This window comes from Cydia fagiglandana, chromosome 1 (assembly GCF_963556715.1).
Source record: "Cydia fagiglandana chromosome 1, ilCydFagi1.1, whole genome shotgun sequence".
In the NCBI taxonomy this organism is placed as follows: domain Eukaryota; kingdom Metazoa; phylum Arthropoda; class Insecta; order Lepidoptera; family Tortricidae; genus Cydia; species Cydia fagiglandana.
Window position 1 is genome coordinate 8783383 of NC_085932.1, and position 26213 is coordinate 8809595.

At 35.9% G+C, this 26213-nt stretch overlaps 2 protein-coding genes across 3 annotated transcripts in view; one reads left to right on the plus strand and one right to left on the minus strand.

Moving 5' to 3' along the window:
- The window catches only part of LOC134663374 (uncharacterized), a 93626-nt gene extending 81242 nt beyond the window's left edge, over positions 1-12384 (plus strand). For both annotated transcript variants that reach the window (XM_063519740.1, XM_063519747.1), the window contains 5 exons: positions 153-248; positions 996-1131; positions 4502-4635; positions 6790-7006; positions 8111-12384. In XM_063519740.1, the coding sequence (XP_063375810.1) occupies positions 153-248; positions 996-1131; positions 4502-4635; positions 6790-7006; positions 8111-8241 (714 nt within the window). In that variant the 3' untranslated portion in view covers positions 8242-12384. The remainder of the gene's footprint in view (positions 1-152; positions 249-995; positions 1132-4501; positions 4636-6789; positions 7007-8110) is intronic.
- The window catches only part of LOC134680467 (uncharacterized protein K02A2.6-like), a 303959-nt gene that overhangs the window by 51481 nt on the left and 226265 nt on the right, over positions 1-26213 (minus strand). The window lies entirely within an intron of this gene.

The following is a 26213-nucleotide window of genomic DNA, read 5'->3' on the forward strand; positions in this document are numbered from 1 at the left end:
AAATCAAAATCTAAATCGGCCTTTCGGAGTGGCATTCGAACTTTTTATATAATGAAATTAATATTTAACTGTATTCTTATTTATACAAAATACTTATTTATACACAGCACAACACAAACAAATACACGTCACTAATAAAATTATAATTTCAGGTTGTGTTCTACAAAGATGCGAAGCACTTCATGAGATACATCAGAAATCGAGATCCCCCGTATGAGATCGTTCCACTAACTGGAGCTGTTATTGATGTAAGTAACCTGTACAAACAGCAACACTCCTAACAGTACATCTATGGACCTTATTACAAAAGGCATAAGGTCCACCTAATGTACAGTTAACAATTAAGTGTGCGCGATGGTACCATAGATTGTGCGGCCTAAGCATGGCTCTTCTACACGATGGGCCAACGACGCCGGCCACTCCAAGGGACGCAGCCATGCGGTAGAATGAGATAGCAATATCACTTGCTCCCTCTAACGCATAAATGCGTCCCTTGGAGTGGCCGGCGTTGGCCCATCGTGTAGAGGAGCCATTACATAATCGTATTGTTCTTTATAGGTAGGTATACTCCATTCCAAATAGGATTATGTAAGCAGAAGGAAAAATGAAAGAAAGTATCTTTATTACCTAACTAAAATTGTGGCCACTGCCACTACCTATTTGCCGTTTAGTTGATAAAGCAAAACTTAAGCAGAATAAAACTATCTGTCAGTAAGGCAACAAGATTAATTTACTGATTTATACAGAAATTTATTGGTTTTTAAGAAAACACAATATTCTCCACGCAGTCTTAAGAAATGGAAGGCATAAGGCAGAAGGATAACATTTCGTTTCTTAGTTTTCAGGTTAATTTTCTTTTATAATAATTATTACCAATTAATCAGGCTATCAACAATTACCTACTTATCAAAAAAAAAAATGTAAATTGGATTTCATGCACACCTACCTATTTCTCGATTTCTATATTTGCTTTAACCATTCGTATTTTATTTCAGATAGCAACCGTATCCTCTACCACTGTGACGTTAGAAAAATTAGATTTCCCGGCGTCAGGATCATACGCTTGTGAGATTGCCTTAGATTCGCCTTTATACTCAAAAGTCTCTAGAGTATATGAGCTTAATATTATTGGTAAGATATCCTTATACAATATTTGTAACTTTTAGAGAAATAAAACTATTACTGAACTTGTGTTACATTTAATGTAGGTTCGGCGTAACACCGACCTTATCGAAGGTTCCGAAAACTTTTTGCGAAACTAAAATTGAGTCGCTTAACTTCAAACTCGAGTAAATCCACCTGTCAGATTATGAGATTTGGTATCGTCTTGGGTCGTCCCACTCGTTTTTCGTCAAGTTCTTAAATTAGTACTATTCTGCTTTCGTCACTCATTCTAGATTCGTTCCAATTAATTGAGTCATTCTATGTAATCAATGTATGGGAAAATGAAACAAATTAATATAGTTTTCAAACCTGTGTGACGTGATACATCTAGGTGTACTGTTTAAAATTCACCACTCTCCCCCCCCCCCCCCTCCACCTGACGCTCGACCCCCCCCCCACCTTGAAATGTGTCCCCGTTGGTAGTTTTTTGGCATTCTCACGAAAACTATAATAGATATCAAAAAAGTGTCAAGGACAGAATTAATCCTCATTAAATTTAGAACAAAAATGGTCTTATGTGTTTTATTATAAGTTGAACGGTATTCAAGCTATAAGTACTTGTATAACCTTAAAATAACAAAATAACCATACTAGTATGACGAAATGCAGAATATCTTCAAAACGGCTAGACCGATTTTAATAAAATGTACCTAAAAAATGACCGCAGTGAAGCCAGCTATCAAACAAAAGAAACTACATCAAAATCGGTTCATCCGTTTCGGCGTTACGAAGTCACAGGTAAACACAGAAATACAATTTTTTTTCAACTGCACCCAATAATTTTGTAAACCGAATAATTTTGATCAATTATTTTAATGAGATCATGTCCCTTGAAGTTTTAGCTTTACGAAAAGTTAAAAAACATGGAAAACGGCCCAGTATTTTTCAAATTATCGGCATTTTCCCGATTTGTGAGTGGTTTCGTGTTATCACGCGCACGAGTTGCCCTTGACCCCTATAAAACGGGGGGTAGGGGAGGGGTTGTTATCAGTCACTTATCAGAAGTTGACCGGTACACATATCCGCATATTTTCCCGTAAAGAAGACCTGTGAAAAATGGAAACCACTGAAGCTGAAGTCCGCCAAGTCGTCCAGCTCAGCTCCTGCAAGAGGGGCGTAGCCAACGTTCAGTAGCCGCCACGCTGAATTTAAGTCAATCTACAGTTTGCAGAGTTTACCAGAGGTTCCAACGGACTGGATCCTTTACTTCAAGACCAAGAAGCGGCCGCAAAAAGTGTACATCAGAGAGGGACGACCGCTTCATTGTCACAACATCTCTCCGAGATCGACACCTGACAAGCGTTGCCATCCAGCAGCGTCTGCGTGAGATACGAGGAGTGGCTGCCAGTGAGTGGACAATAAGAAGAAGACTTAAGAAAGCGAACTTGACACCCAGGAGGCCTGCAACGGGGCCCAGATTGCTGGCGCGACACCGTACAGCCCGAAGAGAGTTTGCAGAAAATCATATGGACTGGACCATTGAGCAATGGACCCCAGTTCTCTTCTGGGATGTGTGCAGAATATGCTTGAATGGATGTGACCGAAGAGGAAGAGTCTACAGAAGGCCAGAAGAACGGTTCGCCCAATGTTGCTTCTCCGAAAGTCGCGCCACGGCCCCCGCCAGGCACGAAAACCAGCTCTGTTCGCGCGTCGTAGGAAACGTCGTCCCAGAACATCACGGATCCACCGCCATAGGCGACCCTTTCGGAGTAGCAACATTGGGCGAACCGTTCTTCTGGCCTTCTGTAGACTCTTCCTCTTCGGTCACATCCATTCAAGCATATTCTGCACACGTCCGAGAAGAGAACTGGGGTCCATTGCTCAATGGTCCAGTCCATATGATTTTCTGCAAACTCTCTTCGGGCTGTACGGTGTCGCGCCAGCAATCTGGGCCCCGTTGCAGGCCTCCTGGGTGTCAAGTTCGCTTGCTTAAGTCTTCTTCTTATTGTCCACTCACTGGCAGCCACTCCTCGTATCTCACGCAGACGCTGCTGGATGGCAACGCTTGTCAGGTGTCGATCTCGGAGAGATGTTGTGACAATGAAGCGGTCGTCCCTCTCTGATGTACACTTTTTGCGGCCGCTTCTTGGTCTTGAAGTAAAGGATCCAGTCCGTTGGAACCTCTGGTAAACTCTGCAAACTGTAGATTGACTTAAATTCAGCGTGGCGGCTACTGAACGTTGGCTACGCCCCTCTTGCAGGAGCTGAGCTGGACGACTTGGCGGACTTCAGCTTCAGTGGTTTCCATTTTTCACAGGTCTTCTTTACGGGAAAATATGCGGATATGTGTACCGGTCAACTTCTGATAAGTGACTGATAACAACCCCTCCCCTACCCCCCGTTTTATAGGGGTCATGGGCAACTCGTGCGCGTGATAACACGAAACCACTCACAAATCGGGAAAATGCCGATAATTTGAAAAATACTGGGCCGTTTTCCATGTTTTTTAACTTTTCGTAAAGCTAAAACTTCAAGGGACATGATCTCATTAAAATAATTGATCGAAATTAATCGGTTTACAAAATTATTGGGTGCAGTTGAAAAAAAATTGTATTTCTGTGTTTACCTGTGACTTCGTAACGCCGAAACGGATGAACCGATTTTGATGTAGTTTCTTTTGTTTGATAGCTGGCTTTACTGCGGTGATTTTTTAGGTATATTTTATTAAAATCGGTCTAGCCGTTTTGAAGATATTCTGCATTTCGTCATACTAGTATGGTTATTTTGTTATTTTAAGGTTATACAAGTACTTATAGCTTGAATACCGTCCAACTTATAATAAAACACATAAGACCATTTTTGTTCTAAATTTAATAAGGATTAATTCTGTCCTTGACACTTTTTTGATATCTATTATAGTTTTCGTAAGAATGCCAAAAAACTACCAACGGGGACACATTTCAAGGTGGGGGGGGGGGGTCGAGCGTCAGGTGGAGGGGGGGGGGGAGAGTGGTGCATTTTAAACAGTACACCTAGACGTATCACGTCACACAGGTTTGAAAACTATATTAATTTGTTTGTCTCAAAACATATAATGACTGTATTAAATCGTCGGTGGCTTTCAATGCAATGACCCAAGACGATACCTGAGATTTTGGTATTAAGAAAGAGTAATAGGATAGATATTTGCTGAGAAGGTCGAATGTATTCACCCGAGTTTGAAGTTAAGCGACACAATTTGAGCTTCAATTCAATGTTCTTTCACATTTGTTACGGGACTACCGCATCTTGTTTTTTAAAATCCGAAAGGTCTCATAAAAACCTTTTTAGGGGAAAATTATATTTTAGAAATTACCAACTTGTATCACAAACAACTAATTATTCCCATTATTTACAGTGCGTCAGAGGTATCGACCGAAAATAAAGATTAAAAACAAACGTTTTTCACCTAATGACTTTCTGGATGCAACCTGCCACAGCGCCCCCGCGCACCCCGCTCCGCACCTCACCTGGTTTATAAATAATGTCAAGGTAAAGTTTAGGTACCTATTTAGAACTTCACAAGTTTAAATAAGACTGAAGTTGAACGTTCTGTGTCACTGAACACCTTCGTCTCTCGGAAGGAAAAAGTAACCGCTGAGTCCGGTGACTAACGACCTCACTTGAAGAGAACTTTTACTGTAGCAGATGTCGAGTAACGAAATGCGGCGGATTGTAAAATATGTGATGTACATTTCAGATATTATGGTATTTATAGTAGGTACGTATCGAATATTCCACGTTAAAAATATTTGGTTAATATTTAAAATTCCCCGTTCTGAAATTATTCATTTATTTTAACGTTTTGTATAGTTTCATCAGACATTTCATGTTGACGCTAATCAAATAATGCATTAGGGCCAAATTAATATGAACTACGAATAACATTATTGTAAGAAAGTCGCCGACAGAAAAATATTTAGTTAAATTATGTTTTAATATATCGTTTCCATATTTATTGACATCAGTAAAATACGAACTACGTTTTACCACCAAAAATCGGAGTACACTCTGCGCGTTGTTAAAGATTATTACGCGCTCTTTTTCAAATTGAAACCTTTTTCAGGGAAAGTTGAAAAGCCCCCAGTTCCAGGTAAACGAGAAACGAGTAAAATGTTATTACGGGCATATGCAATTTGTGCACCCAGCCGCTCTAGTTAGCCGGGCCGTATCCGGCTCGAACCCGAGCCGCGATTTTATCGTAACATCGCTATCTGCGGCCGACGTAACTAGTCAAAAGATACCCCTTGCATTGCAGCCTTCATTTATCTGCCTTTTTTAATGTAACCACAATTAAATTTTGTGTTACGTACCTACTTGAGAACCTATTTGAAAGCATAATCGACTGCTTAATATGAACAAAATCCTTGAACTATGTAAGTAGTAATATACTTTGTGTTAAATTTTAATATAAATCATACTCATGATAGTATGATTTATATTAAAATTCTGAGATTATAAAATTATTTATCATATTTTGTTTAAAGTAACGATCCCAAATTTTCTTGTTTGAAATAAGTTAGTATTCTTTGATTTCTGACAATGAATAATGGACTGAATAATAGACGATTCAACCTTCAACCTCATCGTTCACTGAAGAGGTATTATTTGAATATATCTACTGAGGTATATCAATCAATAGGTATAATAGCAGGACTTAGGTCTTGCTATTATAAGTTAGTATTAGTAGTATTGATTGATTAGAAAAAATATAATGATTCATATAAAACATTTATTGAAGAACTATATAGCATTACTATTTTCAAAATATAAGTAGTAGTTATATGAGGACAGCTAATCATTTGTGGTTTAGGTTGGTATTAAACAATAACATGGCCAAGCTCTATTCCTTTTTACAAGCTTTTATTTAGTTTCACCTGACCGTTGTCTGTCTGTCTGTGTGTGTGTAATCAAATCTTGCAAGTTAAATTTGATCCACTTCCCGGATTCCGATTGAGCTGAAATTTTGCATGCATGTATAAATCGGATGACAATGCAATATTATGGTACCATCGAACTGACCTGATGATGGAGACAGGAGGTGGCCATAGGAACTCTGTGATAAAACAACGAAACCTAATTGTGTTTGGGGTTTTTAGGATTGTATCGATGAGTACCTATTAGTTGCCTGTAGAAAGAAAAATTTCATTTTTAGTACAAGCTTTTATCTTGTACCAAAAATGAAATTTTTACCAAAAAATTATTATTCATGCCTAATTTTATTGTTACATGAGTGGTATTTTTTGTTTTTTAGTCTACTCGTACTTCCTTACAAGAACTAGCATCTCTCCGCAGCTTCTTCTGCGTAGAATTAGTACCTACCTAATATTAATATCTTGGTATTTGTAGGTAACTATAACTTGGTTAGTACCTAGTTTCAAACATTATACTCGCTACATATAATCGCTAAGGAATCATTGAAATCCATAGGCGTACCCACGGTGGGGCAAGGTGAGGCAGCTGCCCTACCCTGGTCTCTGACCATAAGCTAAGAATTTCTGTTTCAACCGTACCTTACAACGTACCCAACCTCCCCTACTTCTGCCCCACCCCTGAAAAAATATTGCGTACGCCCATGCCGATTGATATAGAGATCTTCGATTATTAGAGCGATTCGTTTTATAAATTGTTTAATGGTAACGACAGGTAGACGAGAAGTTGACGGTCCCGCACGGCACGACGCCGGTGCACCGGCGGCACCACGGCATGCAGCTGAGCCTCACGTCGTCCTCGCTGCATTTCCCGTTGTCCGAGCTCGAACGCACACCCAATCAGACTGTCGACATCACCTGCCTGAGTACCATCCCTAGCTACGCGAGCGTGGTCGACGGGTTCGCTGATATTCAAAATCACACAATTTCCAGTAAGTTTCTCTTTTTCCTAGAATCTACTTGCAAGATAGCAAAGGGACCCTTTGTGAGTTTGCAAGCAGGATAACTGCGTCACAGAGATATCACTGAACTCGATCCATTTTTTTTAAGCTGACCACTGACTAACAGTCCGCCGGACGATATCGACCGGTCAGTTGTTCGGCACTGTCAAGTTTTTGTTCTAACTGACAGGCCAATATCGTCCGGCGGCCTGTTAGCCAGTGGTCGGCTTTAGACACACACGAAGAAGAAAACTAAAGTATGAGCTCTAAACCAATAACATTTTCTCACTTTATTTTATTTAAAATAAAGTCATATAAGTACAGTATGTTAGTCAATTAGGTACCTACCTATCATATAGTGGAATTGACGAAAAAAAAACTAAATTATCTAAAAAGGCTCACCCGGTTGCCAATTTACGAACTTGATATAATCTGTTTATTTCTATAAATATGTAAGTATTTATAAATACATTTCTAGTTTTAATCAAAACTAAAACTAAACCATTAAGGATTTAGAAAAGCCTACCGGTATAAAAGTAGTATTGGTATGATCCGACACCGCATTAAAGGATATCAATACAATAAGATCAGGGACTTTACGATTTAGACGTTTATTGCTATTGCAATTCTTTGCTTATTGTTATTATTTCAAAGACGATATTCCTTTAATACATATTAAGACCACCTCTGGGTTGCAATAAAACAGAGACCTATAATAATGTGGAATAATGGATCACGATCTTATGTAATAACTTTCTTAAATCGTTATTGCGTTTGCTACTTATATTTATAGTTTAATAAGGTTTTATTAAAACATATGTTTTGTTTTTTTATTGGTACATTTTACATTAAGCGGGTTTGGGTGCCCCACAGAAAATCGACGAAAGAAGGACCACCCTATTAAATAGTTGTAGTTCGTTATTTTATTAAAAAAATTCTTGAAAAATAAGTCACGGCAAATATGTAACAATCATGAATCAGAGTTACTGATTTTCAAAAATCGTTAATCAATTAAAAGACACGCCAAGTCGTTAATTCTAAAAAACGAACTATAGTAGGCACTAGGCAGTTATTGTATTGAGCGTCGTTTTTCAGTGAACGTGTTTCGCATCGAGCCTGCGCCCACGCAGCTGCCTGTGATGATCGTGAGCCCCGAGAACTCCTCGTCCCGAAGGCACGCCGCCCGTATAATAATCGTCTTTATGTTCTTGGTGTATCTTATCTAACTTGTAACACTTCATCGCTGTAGTGAATACATAGAAATAACTGTGGTAGGAATTGAATGTATTGTCGGAAGCAATGTGTTTTCATTGGTATATTAATTTATTTTTTATTATAGATATATCTATTTTACTCTATTATATCTAAAGAGGCAAATACTTTGAGATACTAAATAATATTATGGACAATTACTCAAAAATGCAATTAAATTAGTATTGAAAAACAGTGTTGTGAAATGACTACGTACCTAATGTATTTCTATTTAAATTGAGCTTATTAATAGCATCATCATAAAGCTATCAAGCACCAAGAAATGGTACTTGTGACTATTTGGTTTACTGAATCACTCTGTTTGCTCGTCACTTTTGATGGGGAGCTTCATGATATCTTTTGTAAATTTAAAATTTTCACTTTCTTACGCAATTATGAGACTGAATTAGGAAGTTAGCGATTTTAAAATGACCTAACCAGCCCTATCCCAAAAGCTAGAAGTCCCTATACATGTCCTTACTTACCTTATAGAATAGTATTGTGGCAAAAGCCATGTTATATCTAGATATAAATGCCGAACACAAATCATATTTTAAGCAAAAAATAAAATGTATCAATTTCATTAAGAAAAACTGTATAAACGCAATATAAATCTGGTATAAAATAATGGCAATGCATAACCACTCGCTCCTTCATTACTGAGCCTCTTATTTTTTATGGTTGTAATATTGATTCATTATATGTTTGTCTTTTGATGTCATAATATGGGTGTTCGCTGTTAATCATAATAAACCATATGTAGGATAATGAATTGTAAGTTTTGTTTAACTTTGTTGCCGATTATTATGATACATTTTTTAATTGAATGTTTATATCAGCTTAGCTATTTTAAGTGAGATCTAGGAGCAATCGTGTAACAAAAACATATCATGACTAGGAGTGAGTAATTTGTATCAAATTTATATGTGTTGTGGGGTGAAAATGGAAACAAATGAGATAATTATAGATAAATGCTTCTTGATAGGCACTAAATAAGTGTTTGTCAACAAATGTTACTGTAAAGATTATGAGCAATTCTACATTTGTGCATTTGTTTTGTATGCGAATTAGGGCATTTTTGAAAATTTAACCCACAACTACGCAAATGTCACTAAGAACGTAATAGAACGCTAATTACTGTTCCGTTGGTTACACCTGTTTACTTACTGTTTTGCCTTAGTGAAGCTGCCCTTACGTTTGAGTACACATTGAGTGCCGGGAACCCGCTCGGCGGGTTCTCTGTTCGTAGTCGCTTTGCTCTACAAAGCGGGAAAACTCTGGGATCGGCTACGAACGTAACGCTACAAAAACGATGGCAGTGAATGTGCTAAAACAACATTAGAAATTTAGATAAGATATCTATCACGCCCAGACCGCGTAAGCTGTTGCCAGCTTTCTCATGTAGATATTTTTGCATAAAACAATGAAAGGCCGATGCTGAATGTGTCATTAAAGTGATTAAGTAGGTATATTATTGATCGATAATGATATATCATGACCGTGGAAATCAACTTTTTTGGACACCTCGCCACTGAAAAAAAAATTTCGTAATGCATATTTACGACAAATAAATAAGGCTTTATGCTACAAAAATGAAAATGATACAATAAAAAGCATGTCATCGTGGAGTTAACACTAATGTCTAATAAGTGAAAGAAATTCAATTGTACGTGTTCTGTTTGTATAGAAAGGCAAATGAATATTAAGAAATTCTCAAATTTTATTAAACTCACATGTAGGCATTATGAAATAGGTATGTTACGGCTCCTGCTTGCTACCTTCATTTATATTATAATGCTGAATATATTTACAATCAAAGATAAATTGTAATGCTTATACCTTAGATGCCATTTTTTAAATAATTAACTACGACGCCACAAAATTAAAGTTTTTTAAACTTTAGTAACAATAGTTTAATGACAATTACATAATGATATTCAACAAAAACGGTTTCTTTCAAACAATGAATGTTTTACGTTTTATACTTATTTATATTTAGCAAAGCTTGAGTCACTACATATTCAATCCATAGAAACCAAATACTTAGCGATTCAGACAAAAAGTAGGTATGTGCCTACGTGAAACCTAAACATACCTAAGTAGGTATCTACAAGTGTATATATAATTGCCGTTTTAATCACCACGTTACACCGTATTTATTACTAAAATTCCCCTAAAAATTAAGCTTAAATATAAACATACCTTACATTTAATCAATAATTTGACAGTAATGTGCTCCACAACGGCTAATTTGAACATAATGCTATACGAATATTGCTTTTATACGTAATTATTACAAACGGGTCAAAATAAAAGCCGGTGGCGTTAGTAATAATGTTCGCGCTGATGTTTCCTTAGAGAATCACGTGGCTGTATGTACTGTATTTCTATATTGATGAAGAAATTCATGCAGGCTATCGATGTCTTCCTTATTGCTATACACTCTTTTTATAAATTTTAAGTATACTGTAAGTTAGATTGTATAATGATTAGAACTGTGAATTACAAATGGATATGATAAAAATATTTTAAATTATGTACTACATGGACATCAATGCTTATTTAATAGCGTTGTTATATTTTAGACTATTAATGTCAATTACATATAGGTAGGTACCTACAAAGAGTTGGTAACTGACCGCTATATTTGAAGTTTAAATTCATTTTTTTTTTGTAAAATCCAGAAAACTGGGCCGATGTTGGAATGTTTAATCGAGTCAATCAAATCCCGACTCAAACAGCCCTCCACTGGATGTGAAATATATGTGAATTTGACTCATTAAAGTTGCAGGTGTGATATGCGCACCACCGTATACTTTCAAATAAATTTATAAGGAAAGTTAACAATTAGGCATAATAATATGTAGTACACATATATCTAGCATACTGTCATTTTGATGAGTGAAATCGTCCCGCAGATTTCTCAACAGTGGCAAGAGAGCTTACGAATGTTTATGCTCCAATTATATATTTGGTAAAATGGAGTCTTAATATGAATATCATTCGTATTATTTAAAATATTTTTATATTTATTTAGTAGTACATAATTAAAATCTTGCTCTATGCAAATGAGAACTCTTCTTAATTAATTTTAATTACTTTTCCTGTACAAAAATATTTAAATAATCATGGTAAAGTAACTCCATGAAATTTGCTACTATTTTTGACATTCTGCACTAAAATAAAACATCATATATAAGTTATTATCACTTATAAAAACCGGTAACTTATGGAAAATTTTATACGTGAAAATATAACAAATATATATACTTTTTCAATTTTTATTTCCAATTAAAATAATTGGAACAACTTTAATGAATGCCTATGAAGTGGAAGATTCGTTTAATCTATACGTATCTATTTTAAAAACATGGCAAAGATAGTATTGGAAAATTGAGTAGGTAGGTATAATTTGTCGTTATGAAACCAAAATTGTTGGTGTGAATAAAATATAGATGTTTATTGGTCGTGTTAAAATTGTATTATTTTTTAGGTAAATGTAAAAGATCTTTAAAAAAATACCCACTTGGTTTTAAATTAAATTTATAAATATTATGTAGTTAATCAAACATTTATTCGCACCCACTTACATATTAAAATAAACATGGAATATTCAAAACACAATTTTACGTTGAAAATACCTACAACTCAAAATGAAAGCCAACGTTTATACTTACAGAGCCTAGGTAATTAGTATTTATTAAGTCTGATAAACTGAACGAGATTTAAACTAAATAGATAAAAATCTGATCACATCAAATACTTAGAAAGTTCATGTCTAGTGTATAAGTAAGTCATATGCATACGGCTACATTGTGTAACGAACGCCCCAAACGCATTGTTAGACATACTAAACTTATACATACAGGCACTACTGAGTAACAGTGTTTGATGTTTAAGAATAACTTCTTGAAGTATCCTCTGATTTATTTAAAATGTATTTTATCTTTCAATTTAGTTTCAAACAGAGACAAAGGATATCCGTTTGCATAGCCTAAATGTTATTTTACGTGTTACATTGTGTATGTTTGTACCCATAAATTGTCTACGTATTTACAAGATGTGGAATTTTATCTCTTTATAATATAAATGTATAACGCGTTCGATTTACACATGAATATTTTTGTTTTATTCCTCTTTGATACCCAACAAGGAAAACCATAATAGGAGCATTTCACTAAAAATCTTAGTCAGGTACGGTTTCTGCCAGTATAATAGTAGGTAGTTGTTATATAAGTTAACTAGCTAGCTTTAATTTCTAAAGTATTAAGATGTTCTACGATTTTGTACATTTAATCAAAGTACTTATAGGTATTTATGTAAGTATCAGCCGCACCCTTCTCATTAGCGACAAAAGTTGTCGCCTCAAGAGAATGCAAGATCTATAATTCCATTAAGAGTTTACAGTTACGGCGTGCAATATTGACGCAAAAGTTAACTTAAATTACTTCATTATTACGTACATGTAAGATACCATGTACCTGACCCAATTCTAAAGTAGCACCCACGCCAAACTAAATCCAGCCTTCAGTTGATCAATACGTCGAAGAGACATCGATTATTCTGGTTTATTCCTATCCGAATTGGGAATTATCGTTGAAGGGTTCTTGCTATCGTCCTTGCACTCCTTGCAAAGAATTTCAGTACGAGTACCTAGGTGAGTGTGACACATTATGCAGGCAAGATTATTGGTTGATATAGTTATTTTTAATAATCCTTCTGGAGCCTAAGATAAGCTACGTAGCCATACTGCTAAATACTGCATAGGGGCTGATTTAGACGATGCGAGAACTCGCATGCGAATTTCATACCATTGCGGGTTTTGATCGATCGGTTGAATTGGACGTAACCAACAGTCCGCAATGTAACTGAAATCGCATGCGAGTTCGCGCCGTCTAAATCAGCCTTAAAGCTTTAGTGAAAATTAAAGTCTTCGCAACGATTAAAGTAAATTACGGGATCGTGTGAAAGCAAATTTACTTTATACGATAATCGGTGAATGTAATGTAAACGACCATTTATTTTTATTAAGCGATACGTTTCCTCGGCACATAACTTTCGGCCTAATCTTCGACTTCCGACTCTGAGGCCGTATTAAGCTTCTCCGGTGACGTCACTTCAGTTAAACTTAATAAAGTGCCAAACTAAAGTTGTTCCACCGTATCGTTACAAGTTCGACCCTCGACCCTTGAAGATCGTCCCAGCAGATTCAGAGTGATATAAACGCTCGTATTTCGTTCGGGATTTGCTCAATAGGATAACCTTGTGGATCAGTCAAGCACGGTCGGGAGCCTAAATTGCCCCCTTTGTTTTTATCCCTGAGCTCGTCTTGGGGAAAATCTTGTTACTGCCAGTGTTATGAACTTGTTTGTATTCACTGCGAACGCCCGGCATGGTCTTCGGATATGGATATTGCTCGCGGCTTGTAGATGAAAAAATGATGTAGAGGCGGTCGTGGCGGATTGCGGTCCGCAAATGGGCAACAGGTGACGGTGACGGGGTTAAAAAGGTTATTTCAAAAAAGTACTTTTCAGGTAAACCAATACCTTCGGCTTTGCGTTAAGTGAAATTAAAGTTAAGTATGTATCTTTATTATATGAACTTCGAAATACTTACTAGTCATTTACTGTGTTTTATAGTGTTTTATATAAAGCGGTGACAATTTAAATTATTTTGGCAGTCATGAGCTATTTCATAAATGATGGTTCTGCGGTAGACAATAATTCAATTGACCGTACGTAAGTCTCGAAAATATAATCTACGCTCCCATTATGACCTCTACGCACGTGTTCTGAGAATGTTCATAGTCCAATCCCTATAAATATACCTACCACCTTCCCTAACTACCTAACTGTTTCTATGAGCAAACTGTTGCTCTACAGGCAAATTTATCTTAATAAAAGTAAGTATCGTAGGACAATAAAATAAATAGACTAAAGATTGGAGTTTTAGTCAGGTAAATGATTAATTTTTGTACACGTACTTGTGCTTCCTTATTTTATTTATAAGCTTCCCAGAGGAAAATTGAGTCCATAATATTATCTGCGAATCATTTTATTTTTATTCTATGAATTTTGGATTATCTTTTAGGTTTTTTAAGGGATCATTTCACGTAGTTCATTTATCCAACATTTGATTGAATACTATTATTTTTCGTATTATCACATGACTGACAACAGCGTTCTTATTCGAATTTCGATTAAAATAAACCATTGTTTTATGTGGAGAAACGATAGACATACTGTCATGCTCAATTGAACAACGATATGTGTGTTGATGTGTTTAGTGTCAAAGGAGATTTGCAGGTACCTACCACATAAAGGAAGTCGATTGTGCAAAACAGCTCTACCCTTTTCTGGATTATTCCGTCAAAGAGGTCTGAGGTATCATTCTCATCGCAGATGAGTCTAGTGAACCAATATTAGTATGATCTTTGATTATGTAACGTGCTTATGGTTCTTGGGGCCACGTCTCGTCACAGATCTGACTGAGTTTACCTCTTTTGCCCTTGGTAACCAATGGGAAATGGGAATACAAAGCCTGGCGGGAAAATTACGATGCAGTAAAAAGCGAGACGCCCGCGAGGCTCTTCTCGGCTTGTTTTTACCCGTTTATTATGGGAACCTTGTTATTCGGAAGTTATGAACTTGTTTACATTCGGATTGGGAGCTCCTAGCGAGATCCAACAGGTGAGCAGCGAATACTACGAGGGAAACGTTTGCTCGAATCATAATAGTAAACAAACACACTGCGCTCAAAGTCGGGTTGTATCGAGTTGAAATAATACAAAAGCTACAAGAATACTGCAAAATATAACTAGGCAAGTAACATATTAGAGTTTATTTTTAAGCATATTTCAGAGATTTAGACCCGTACCCGTACCCTTGACTAAGTACCAATATCCTGACAAAAATACGTAAGGTAGTATTAAATTTATATGTTCAGATATTTTGGTAGGGTAACCTTTTGAAACCAAGCTTGGGAAATCTCTGTTAGTTTATATTAGTTAAGAAATCAAAAGCTATTTAAAGTTGCCTTGATGAACGGAATATAAATTATGTTGTTCCTAACGAAAATAAGCTCCGTGGCTGGAATTTGAGGAGGATAAATTCGCCCAACTTCGTTGTTATAGTTATATCTGTTGTTGTAAACGAAAATAAATAGGTACCGAATAATAGGTTTCTGTCTATGTTTACATAAACATATCGAGAGAAGAGACTCGTTTCAAAATCAATAGGAATATTTATGAGACATATTACAAATTCCAAAATACGATGATCCTATAATATTTTAATCCTACAATGGAGGACTTTATATTTTTTATTCCTTTGTATCATGCTCGACAAATGAAGTTTAGAGCAGAAACAACTAACAGTTAGAAATAATTTATAATAATAGATTTGACCGGCATCCTAGCCTAGTCGATAGCGACGAAGCAATTATGTCCCGGGTTCGAATCCTGGTAAGGGCATTTTTTTGTGTGTTTATCACAACTATTTGTTCCAGAGTTATGAATATTTTTGTTCTGATAGCTGCAAGTATAGACGTATTCAAATAAATAAACTACGTATTATATATTTCGTCGCATACAACACAAGCCTTACTGAGCTTACTGTGAGACTAGGTCGAAATTGTCCTGTAATATTTATTTATGCCTTATTTACTGTAGAAAATATTTGTGGTATTCATAAAATATTCAAAGTGCCGTGACGGCGGCCATTTCGGGCTCACTCTCTGCTTCCGTGATAGCGTTCGCGTGTATTTGGGAGATTTATTATCTGATAAGTCAAGGATAAGGCAGATTTGGACTAGCAACACTTAAAATTGACCAGTTTAAGGTAATTTGAATACGAAGTTGCCTAATGGTGGCGGTATCACTATGGCAGCATACTTTGTACCTACTGACTAAATTGGATTAATTACCTAAAATATCATTACTTATAGTGCGACATAAAATAGTAGAAAGAAAATAACATGGAACTAAAAATAAACCGTACTAAATTGTTGCCTTTTCTAAGCATTTCACGTCAAAAATATGACAGTTAGGTACGTAGGAAGTGGGGCCCTCATTAAATATTTAATTTCTACAATTTCTTGTCGGACTATAAACTTAAAGGTACTAAATTGATTGAAACCAACCAACTGAGCATAGGCTCAGCTAATTTATTGTTGCTTATTAACGTAGACGAACCCGACTCTGTTATTGATGGCATTGTATGTTACAGGATCATCTATCAGGAAGGTCATCAACTGTTCCTACACTTCCTACCTACTGCACATCATTCAACAGATTGATTTTTCCACTCTGCCTAAAAAATATATCATTTGAAAAATAGCAGAAAACATAAACATATTCATAAAACCACTAAATTAATCATTCATTCTATTTTAAGCCGTATTACCCTGAACACAATGGGACGACTGAACAGAATTACTTCGTTCAGTAATTACGCTGCAGTGAAATGTGGCTTTGATGTCACTACAAACAAGTATACAGCGATCGCGCTGAAATGTGTTGGTAGCGTCATTAACACGTTCAGTTGTAAGACAACTTAGGTGCACACTTACATATTATGAAAAGAACGCTTTTTTACCAGTATCACAGAATAAATAATAGTACTAGGTACAGAAGACTCACTCTCTAACAAAACGCGTCTGTTACGATCAGGACAGATATGGCCGCTAGGTGGCGACAGCGCCACGCGCGGTTTATGGCAAACCCCAAAATTGGGGTCGAGCGGATGTACTTTTACCTACCTGTAGCAAAGCGACGAAATCGCGGAGTGAGATACGCCTGCCAGTATGTATACTTGGGTACCTACCTACCTAGTTTTCTCCAAGACGTTTCTTACTTTAACACACGTTGCCAAAGCCGATCAAATTATATATGTAATATGATTAGAAATTATTAACAGACACGATACAATTTTAATTCATTTATTGTAAATATAAATGACATAACAAAAAGTATTAATGTAGGTATCCGAAATCTATATATATAAATGCAAGTGTCCTGCCGGCCTAGCCAAGGTCACAATCGCTATCGCTTCGACAACGAAAAGCATTATGTCTCTCTATCACTCTTCCATATTAGCGCGACAGTGACAGTTGCGTTTCGATCGCTACGGAGCGTAAGCGATTGGCATTTTGGCTACGCGGCCAGACTGACTGACTGACTGACTGACTGATTCATCAACGCAGAGCCGAAACTACAAAAGCCAGAAAGTTGAAATTTGCACACCAGATTGCATTTACAAAGTGTACAAGAGATAAGAAGCGATTTTGAGAAATTCAACCCCTAAGGGGGTTAAAAAGGGGATGAAAGTTTGTATGGGGTTAAAGTTTTTTTTTAAGCTCGGAATTTGAAATTTCGTTAAAAGATATATTATTAAAATACAAGAAAACTAATTTCAGCGTTTTTGAAAATTCATCCCCTAAAAAAAGATATCAAAAAAAATTTCAAGTGGTGGACTTGAATCTTTGTATTTAGGGATATTATTAGAAGACAGGAAAAGTAATTTCAGCGTTTTGTAAAATTCATCCCCTAACAGGGTTAAAAAGGGGTTGAAAATTTTAATCCATTACAAATGCTTTGAAACTTCGTAGAAAGGCATAATAGCCGATTACAAAAAAGTGATTGCAACGTTTTTGGAAATTCAACCCCTAAGGGGGTTAAAAAGGGGATGAAAGTTCGTCTTCGGGTGAAAATTTTATTTTTAGCTACGAACTTGAAACTTTGTAAATAACTATCAAATTCAAATACAAGAAAACTAATTTCAGCGTTTTAGAAAATTCATCCCCCAAGGTGGTGAAAAAGGGGTTGAAAGTTTGTATGGATATCAAAACATTTTTCGAGCGCGGGACTTGAATCTTTGTATTTGGCGATATTATTAGAAGACAATAAAAGTGATTTCAGCGTTTTGTAAAATTCATCCCCTAACAGGGTTCAAAAGGGGATGAAAGTTTGTATGGGGTTAAAGTTTTCTTTTGAGCTACGAATTTGAAACTTCGTTAAAATATGTATTATTAAAATACAAGAAAACTGATTTCAGCGTTTTTGAAAATTCGACCCCTAAGGTGGTGAAAAAGGGGTTGAAAGTTTGTATGGATATCACACATTTTTTCGAGTGTGGGACTTGAATCTTAGTATTGAGGGATATTATTAGAAGACAGGAAAAGTAATTTCAGCGTTTTGTAAAATTCATCCACTAACAGGGTTAAAAAGGGGTTGAAAGTTTGAATCCATTACAAATGGTTTTGAAACTTCTTAGAAAGGCATAATAGCCGATTGCAAAAAAAAAGTGATTGCAACGTTTTTGGAATTTCAACCCCTAACGGGTTAAAAAGGGGATGGAAGTTCGTCTGCGGATGCAAATTTTATTTTAAGCAAGGAACTTGAAACTTTTTTAAAACGTTTTAAATTAAAATACAAGAAAACTTATTTCAGCTTTTTTGAAAATTCACCTCTAAGGTGGTGAAAAAGGGGTTGAAAGTTTGTATGGATATCAAACATTTTTTCGAGCGCGGGATTTGAATCTTTGTATTTGGGGATATTATTAGAAGACAATAAAAAAAATTTCAGCGATTTGTGAAATTCATCCCCTAACAGGGTTAAAATGGGGTTCAAAGTTTGAATCCATTACAAATGCTTTGAAACTTCTTAGAAAGACATAATAGCCGATTACAAAAAAAAGTAATTGCAACGTTTTTGGAAATTCAATCCCTAAGGGGGCTAAAAAGGGGATGAAAATTCGTCTTGGGGTGTAAATTTAATTTTAAGCTAGGAATTTTAACTTTTTAGATAAAAAAAGGTAATAAATTAATAAACATGAAAACTAATCTGAATCTGAATCTGTGTAAGGGCATAGGTACATATTATGAGAATACAAGAAAAGTAATTTCAGCAACCAACATCAAAATCCACTTGACTTAAAACTTCATACAACTTGCTAAAAAAGAAAAGTACTTAATTTCAACATTGCTTGGATATGAAAATTATAGGGACTAAATAAAGATGTAAAATGTTGAAGATAAGATTCCACGCGGACGAAGTCGCGGGCAACAGCTAGTCTCTAATATGATATTTGCTTAGAAGTGAGACCATCTTGACAAATCTGTATCCACCTTTAAACGCCATAACAGCGGGAAAGGTATCACCACGGCTAAGTACCTACCACCTAACATATATAATATGTTATATACGTAAATAAAGTGCCCAATATATATACATATATAATTATATATAATATTTTATATACCTAAATAAACTGCATAATAATACATTCATAAAAACTAATGAAACGAAGTAATAATAGTTATAGGCCGCCCGTATTGAAAGCGAGGACCTACAACTACAATAATAGTAAAAAAAAAAAAAACCTACCACCAGTTTGACACTGACACATTCGCTAGTGCGTGCGTAACTTACTTTACATAAAAAAAAGCGAGCGAGAAAGTTACGCAGACGTTAGCGATTATGTCAGTTTGATACTGCTAAGGCATTCGTGGTAAGGCTATTTGTGCGAGGGTTAGCACACATTGTAACCGTATAGATTTTTCTTTGAAATATACATATTATATTTACTTGGTAATGAACAACTCATAAAAAGTATAATCCCTGTGTATGTTGATATTGATTTTGCATGTAAGTAATAAGATGCTCCCACGTCGTCGGGGTCGTCGGGTGTAATACGCGGTACAGCTCGAGGGCAGTTTCGAGCTGAGGCAAAAGGATGATAGAATACATAAAGGGAAGCTCGCAGAAATTAGTCACTTCCTTTCGTAGACATTTACATAGTAATTATTACAGCTTTATATTATTCATTAGATACTAGACAGTGAAAAGGGCAATAAAAAGGGTTATGATTTATGCAGTTTACGTGGTTTTTACTTACCCACCTGACATCCAACTGCAAAAGTGCATATAAAGACTGTATCGTTAATTATACGGACAACTTTACTTAGCTGTTTTTTTTTGGTATAATATTTTTATTTTTAGTACACATTTCGTCCTGAGAGCTCGACGTAAAGCATATGGTTTGCACGAAATTTACCCAATCCTCTCGAGTAACAATAGCGAGTGCGGACAAATCCTAGAAGAAATTTTGCGGTTTGCGAACAAGACAATATCATACAAAAAAACATTGTACTATGTAAACAGCAATTACACATGATTCGTATAGCGAAACATCTGGACATAGTCTAAGCATTTCTTTTCGTTTAAAAAAAGTTTAGGATCTGTGCATGGTGGCCTTTTAGAGAATATGGCATGCTACTTACGACAACCATGACTTTGACATCTAATATAACTATCATGGAGCGTTTCTATCGACCCGCTCTAGCGATGGATCAACGCCATGAATGTCCGTTAGGCTTTGGTTTTAAGATTATTCTTCTAGCTGTCTCCGTCATTACGCTTGCATCAGAAATCGAAGGGATTCCAAAACGTATGGTGAAAAATCGTTTTTATGTAAAAATAAAAATTTACCACATATTTTATTCCGCAGCTGCTCAATTGAACAGTCATGAAGAGGACACTTAGATAACATGTTTTGGCAGCCTATTAACCGGTTGTTACTTTAAATCGTACCAAAGAGTCGGTGAAATAGTCTCAAATACAGCTCGATAGGCTTGTCCGGACTGTATTTGCTATACGGTATTAAAAGCATCATAAATTACCTAAAATAAAAAAAATGTCATACCTTCTTAAATCAGATATAGCTTAAAAATACCCCCAGATTAAATTCTTAGAACATAGTAATACAAAATAATACACATGCCAACAGTTAGACCAGGTTTTATCTGTCCCTATACTTAACGATACAGTCTTTATATGCCCACTATATGAATTAATTCCATTCATAGTCGGTAACTATGGTCTTTTGCAGCTCGCTGTACCTGCATGAAATCTAGTAACTTAGTGGAATTAATAGGAGTTCCAAAGTGACTTCCGTGCTTGCTGTATCTACTAGTTACAAGCTTTAACGGGCTCGAGGCCCCGTATTCCTCTAGTTAGCGGAAGTGCCGAAGTTTAAGTTCGTAAGCGAACCAGCAAGCCTATTATGGATCGCTTTATCCACATTTATCCACGTGATAAAACAAATGTCAACTCTGCGGGATAGAAAGAGACGAACACCGTTTTATCACGCTGTCACGAAGACAAATACGACCATCATATCCGAACAGCATTCGTACATAATACTTAAGATAAGTATCCTAATCCCACGACAGCTCTAATTAATCATAAAACTAATTTATAAAATTTCTTGTAGTCATTCATTATGACTTAAGGTGACAGTCCATTTCCAACGACAGCAGTACTACCATTCATCTTACTATGGAAATTGACAGTAAAGGTGACAGTCCATTTCCAACGACAGCTGCATCGCCATTCATTTTACTATGGAAATTGACAATAACACCGACGCGATCGGTACCAGTAGTGCAGCTGCGGTTGGAAATGGAATGTTACCATAACACCTACGCGTTCGTACTAGTAGTGCAGCTACGGTCAGAAATGGAATGTTACCCTTAAATTATACAGAATATGCTGTTTTCAGACTAGCTCTATTTTTTAATTGCCTCTGCAGGCAAAGAACTCTAGCTAGAACGAAGACGTTTATCGAAGACGTTTAGACGTTTTATCTGACCGCCTACCTGAATTGCGAAAAACGCAGAACTCTGGCCGCGGAACGCAGAACACCAGAACTCTCTCTGTATGCAAGGGCTCCAGGGTTCTCTATGATTGGACTTCATTCGATCCGTACTGAACGTGACATCCTGTACCTATAAGTAAGTTATTACTTACATATCAAATGTTATAGTTTCAAAAACTTATTTTTGAAGTGAAAACTTCTTTAGCGGCGCTGTGCACTTTTTGAGGTAGGGAAAAAATGTTAAACTCGAGACAGCGTAACGCATCACGCGTAACCCTCTGTTTTGTTTTTATTCACCAAAGAACTTTAGTCATAACGTATCATAATCAGGTCAATTATTTAAAACTGGACTTTTATATTAAGCAATAAAGCTCAATGTTCTAATCTTGTACGGGCTGAAATACGAGGATCTCACAGTTACATTCTAACTTTATATCACTCCAATATAATTCAATAAAGCTACATCTTGATGAAATCGCTAATAAAAGTGAACTCTAGTACTGGTGAATAAAACTCAAAATATCATGACCAAATATATTTAGATGCGAGGTCTGCAAGGTAACTTTACAATTTCTATTCGAATTTTAAACAATTAACGCTACAAATTAAAGCTCACTGGCCATCAATTTCGGAACTAAAGTTTTTCAATAGAAAGGAGGACGGGTCAATTATACATAGTGCTGCAGACATTTTGGACTAGTCATTAAGGTTTCACTTCTGTCGGTTTTTTTTTCACTTGTATCCCCTAAAATGTTTAAAATTTATGTGTTTACGTTCCATGTCCATCTTTGGGTCACAAACTTACAGTAGTTTCGGAGGAAATAAGCTGTGACGGACGGACAGACAGATCCTATAAGGGTTCCGTTTTTTACAGTTCCGTACCTAGTCAAATGGCAAAAAACGGAACCCTTATGGATTCGTCATGTCTGTATGTCTGTCTGACTGTCTGTCCGTCCCTATGTCACAGCCACTTTTTCCGAAACTATAAGAACTATACTGTTGAAACTTAGTAATTAGATGTATTCTGTGAACCACATTAAGATTTTCACACAAAAATAGAAAAAAATCTGAAACTCAAAAATTTTTTTCATCAAACCCATACGTGTGGGGTATCTATGGATAGGTCTTAAAAAATGATATTGAGGTTTCTAATATCATTTTTTTTCTCTGAATAGTTTTTTTTAATACGTCATAAATCGTAAACCGCAATTTTATGATTATGTTACTTGCTGCTACGGAACCCTTCATGGGCGAATCCGACTCGCACTTGGCCCCTTTTTTATTTTCTTTTTGAGGTACCTACGGAACCCTAAAAAACTTCGCATACCTATTAAGGGTAAAAAGAAACAGCTATTGTCAACCTTTCCTGTTTAAAAATAACTGGGCTAAATAAGCGACCTTAACAACGGCAACGATGGCACGTGTAATAATTATGTGTAATTTAACATGGTTCATTGAAAAATACAATTGGTAGGCTGCTGACGTGCTTAGCTTATACTTACTAGTATAGTTTTACTTAATACTTAGACCAACCCCATACACGTATACATCATAAGTATCATACACATGTAGTTAAGGCTTTCAACGTGTTAATTTAAATTTTCGTAATTGGATGTTCTGCTTCTTATAAAGCGATAAGTAGATACTTATAAAATACGATTTTCAAGAATATGTATCACATTTTTGTCTTAATAAAATCTCATATTTTCTTCAGTCACTTTTACATTGTAACATTTACTTATTTCAGATAGGTATATCAAATAAAAAAGCGGCCGATTCATACCAAGGGCATTTACTTTCTAATGTATTTAAAGTTTTTTTACATAGGTACGCGAAAAAAGGAAAAGAAGAATATAAAGAAGAAAAAATGACAGAGCAATTTTCCGATGAAAATGAGCGTCAAAAAAAGGAATTATCATAAAAAAATATTCTCATGTTTGACAAAACTTGTAGATTTTTTTCTAGTATCACATACTGATATACAAATAACTTATTTTGTAAAATAATTTTGGACTGAGGAATTACTCGGTTCAATATATAATCAGATTTGTGTTTAAACCTAACTTAGGAGTGTTTTTTTTTTGGATATTTATATGTTAGTCTCGGCTCATACTATACAATAACCAAGCTAAATTTCATCGACTGAGAAATTAATGCATGGGTCTCCATACAACAACTTACTTCATTTACTACACTATGAAGCATCAATAAAGCATCATGTTTAGGATATGACGTGTTGAGACGTCTGTAATGGATTTTCTTACATCATAAATTAAGTCTAGACTTGTGAAGGGGACTTGAGCCGCATGTCATGTGCCGCGCCGTACCCTACTTGTACTTAAGTTTTAAGTTTTAGATCTTTAAACATACCTATGTCCAGCGCCTACGTCTGCTGAAAATAAGAGTTACGGCTCGATTTGGGAAATGATTTAGAGATTCACTAGATATGAAATAGTAAAGATATGTGACGTTCCACGGCAAAAGGTACCAAAAGTTACCCGTGTGCTAAACGGTCTCACCTCTCTCGCTCGCTGCACTCAGCCGGCAAACAGAGAAAACCATTATTACTATTATTAGGAACTAGGTATACACAGCTGTGCTTTTAGCTAAACAATGTATGGAATCGCAAGCATTAAACGAGTTTATGGTACATTATGAAAATAAATAAATAGATTAATATTGGGGACATCTTACACAGACCAACCTAGCCCCAAACTAAGCAGTTAGTGAAATTTGAATCCTTAAACAACCTGGTTTTCGAACTATTAACACTTATACATTACAATAAACCGAGTAGTTTTGATACCACGGTTTTCACACCGAAACACCGAACATAGAAAACTACGTACCTACCTACTTACATAAAAAACAATCACCATTATCATCAAAACATTCATCATCATCAGGTCCACTTAATCAAATTGATGGTTTGTAAAAGAAAATGCTCGAGTTGCTTCAACTCAATTCAAATCACCATGCACATCCTTTTTAAAATTGAGGATTTCCCTCAATTCCTCATGGATCCCATCATCAGATAAAAACCAAATGAATATAGGTCCATTTTGTAGGTAACTCCTTACAAACAAAAAAAATAATTAGGTACTCAAATCGTACCACGGGTGTCGGAGGACCTAATCGGTGACCACTGAACATACTCGTACATAAAAAAAGTATAGCCACAACCGAACCGAAAAGGAAGTCTCTTAAAAATTGAACATTGACTACCAAAATCATCCGTTTGATTAAAACTTCAAAGCAAGTCAATTGCACTAAAAGTGAATCGCAAAATGCAGCCCGCTCCCGTACTAAACGGCTATTGTGTTGTGAACCCGCAGGCTGGATTTGCCTACCGACAGAGACTATTTCTGATTGCAATGACGGGTTATAAATTTGATCTGGATTTGTAGTGATATATTATATTTTTGGTTAAAGAAAGTCTGTCGTCAGCAGACAGATCATATCCATGTCCGTGACAAATCTACATCAATTTCATAACCCATTAATAATGGCTATCATAACACAAATCGCAGAGCCTTTTTCCGACAAGCGGGCACGGGCATAATTGCATATGAGACTAAATATTAGAGTGTTTTCCGAAATTTCAATTTATCATGTGACTTTGCTCGAATTATGGTTCTCACTGATGAAAGTTTTATATGTATAGGTATGTTTATAAAAAACATGACAGACTTGTCTGTACAAACTACTTGCCAGGCAGCTCTTCAGAGTCGACTCCAATGATATGCTCGTATTGCAGACGTACTATCGATGTGGTAATTTTAGACCATCATCCCAACGCAGGCGAAGTCACGGTAACAAACTACATTTTCATAAATATCAAAACCAACAAACAAACAACACCGGAAACTTAAAACATTTGACCGTTATTCTGACAAATACTTAGTCGGGTATTCGGCATTGAGAAACCCAATCGTACATCAGGCAGGATTTCGGCATGAAAAATTCAGGAGGCTTAGAAGTGGCCGGAGTGGCCCTGTTCGCTAAGAGCTTGTCATGTAAGTACCGAGCGATTTGGCAAATTAGGTACTTACCTAAATTCTTAGAAATTCAGTTCCTATGTTAGCATCTTTTAAAGCATTAACCTACCTAACTAAAAAAAACATTTATTGATTCAGAGATCCAATTACTAAATGTGGTAGTAAGTAGGTATGTATAAGCGTTAAAATACCTCTATAGTAGGCAGCAATTTGCATCCCATAAGAATCTTATTTATCAAATTTTAACCAAACCCAAACTCTCTAACTTACGATATCACACAAAGATTATTTTTA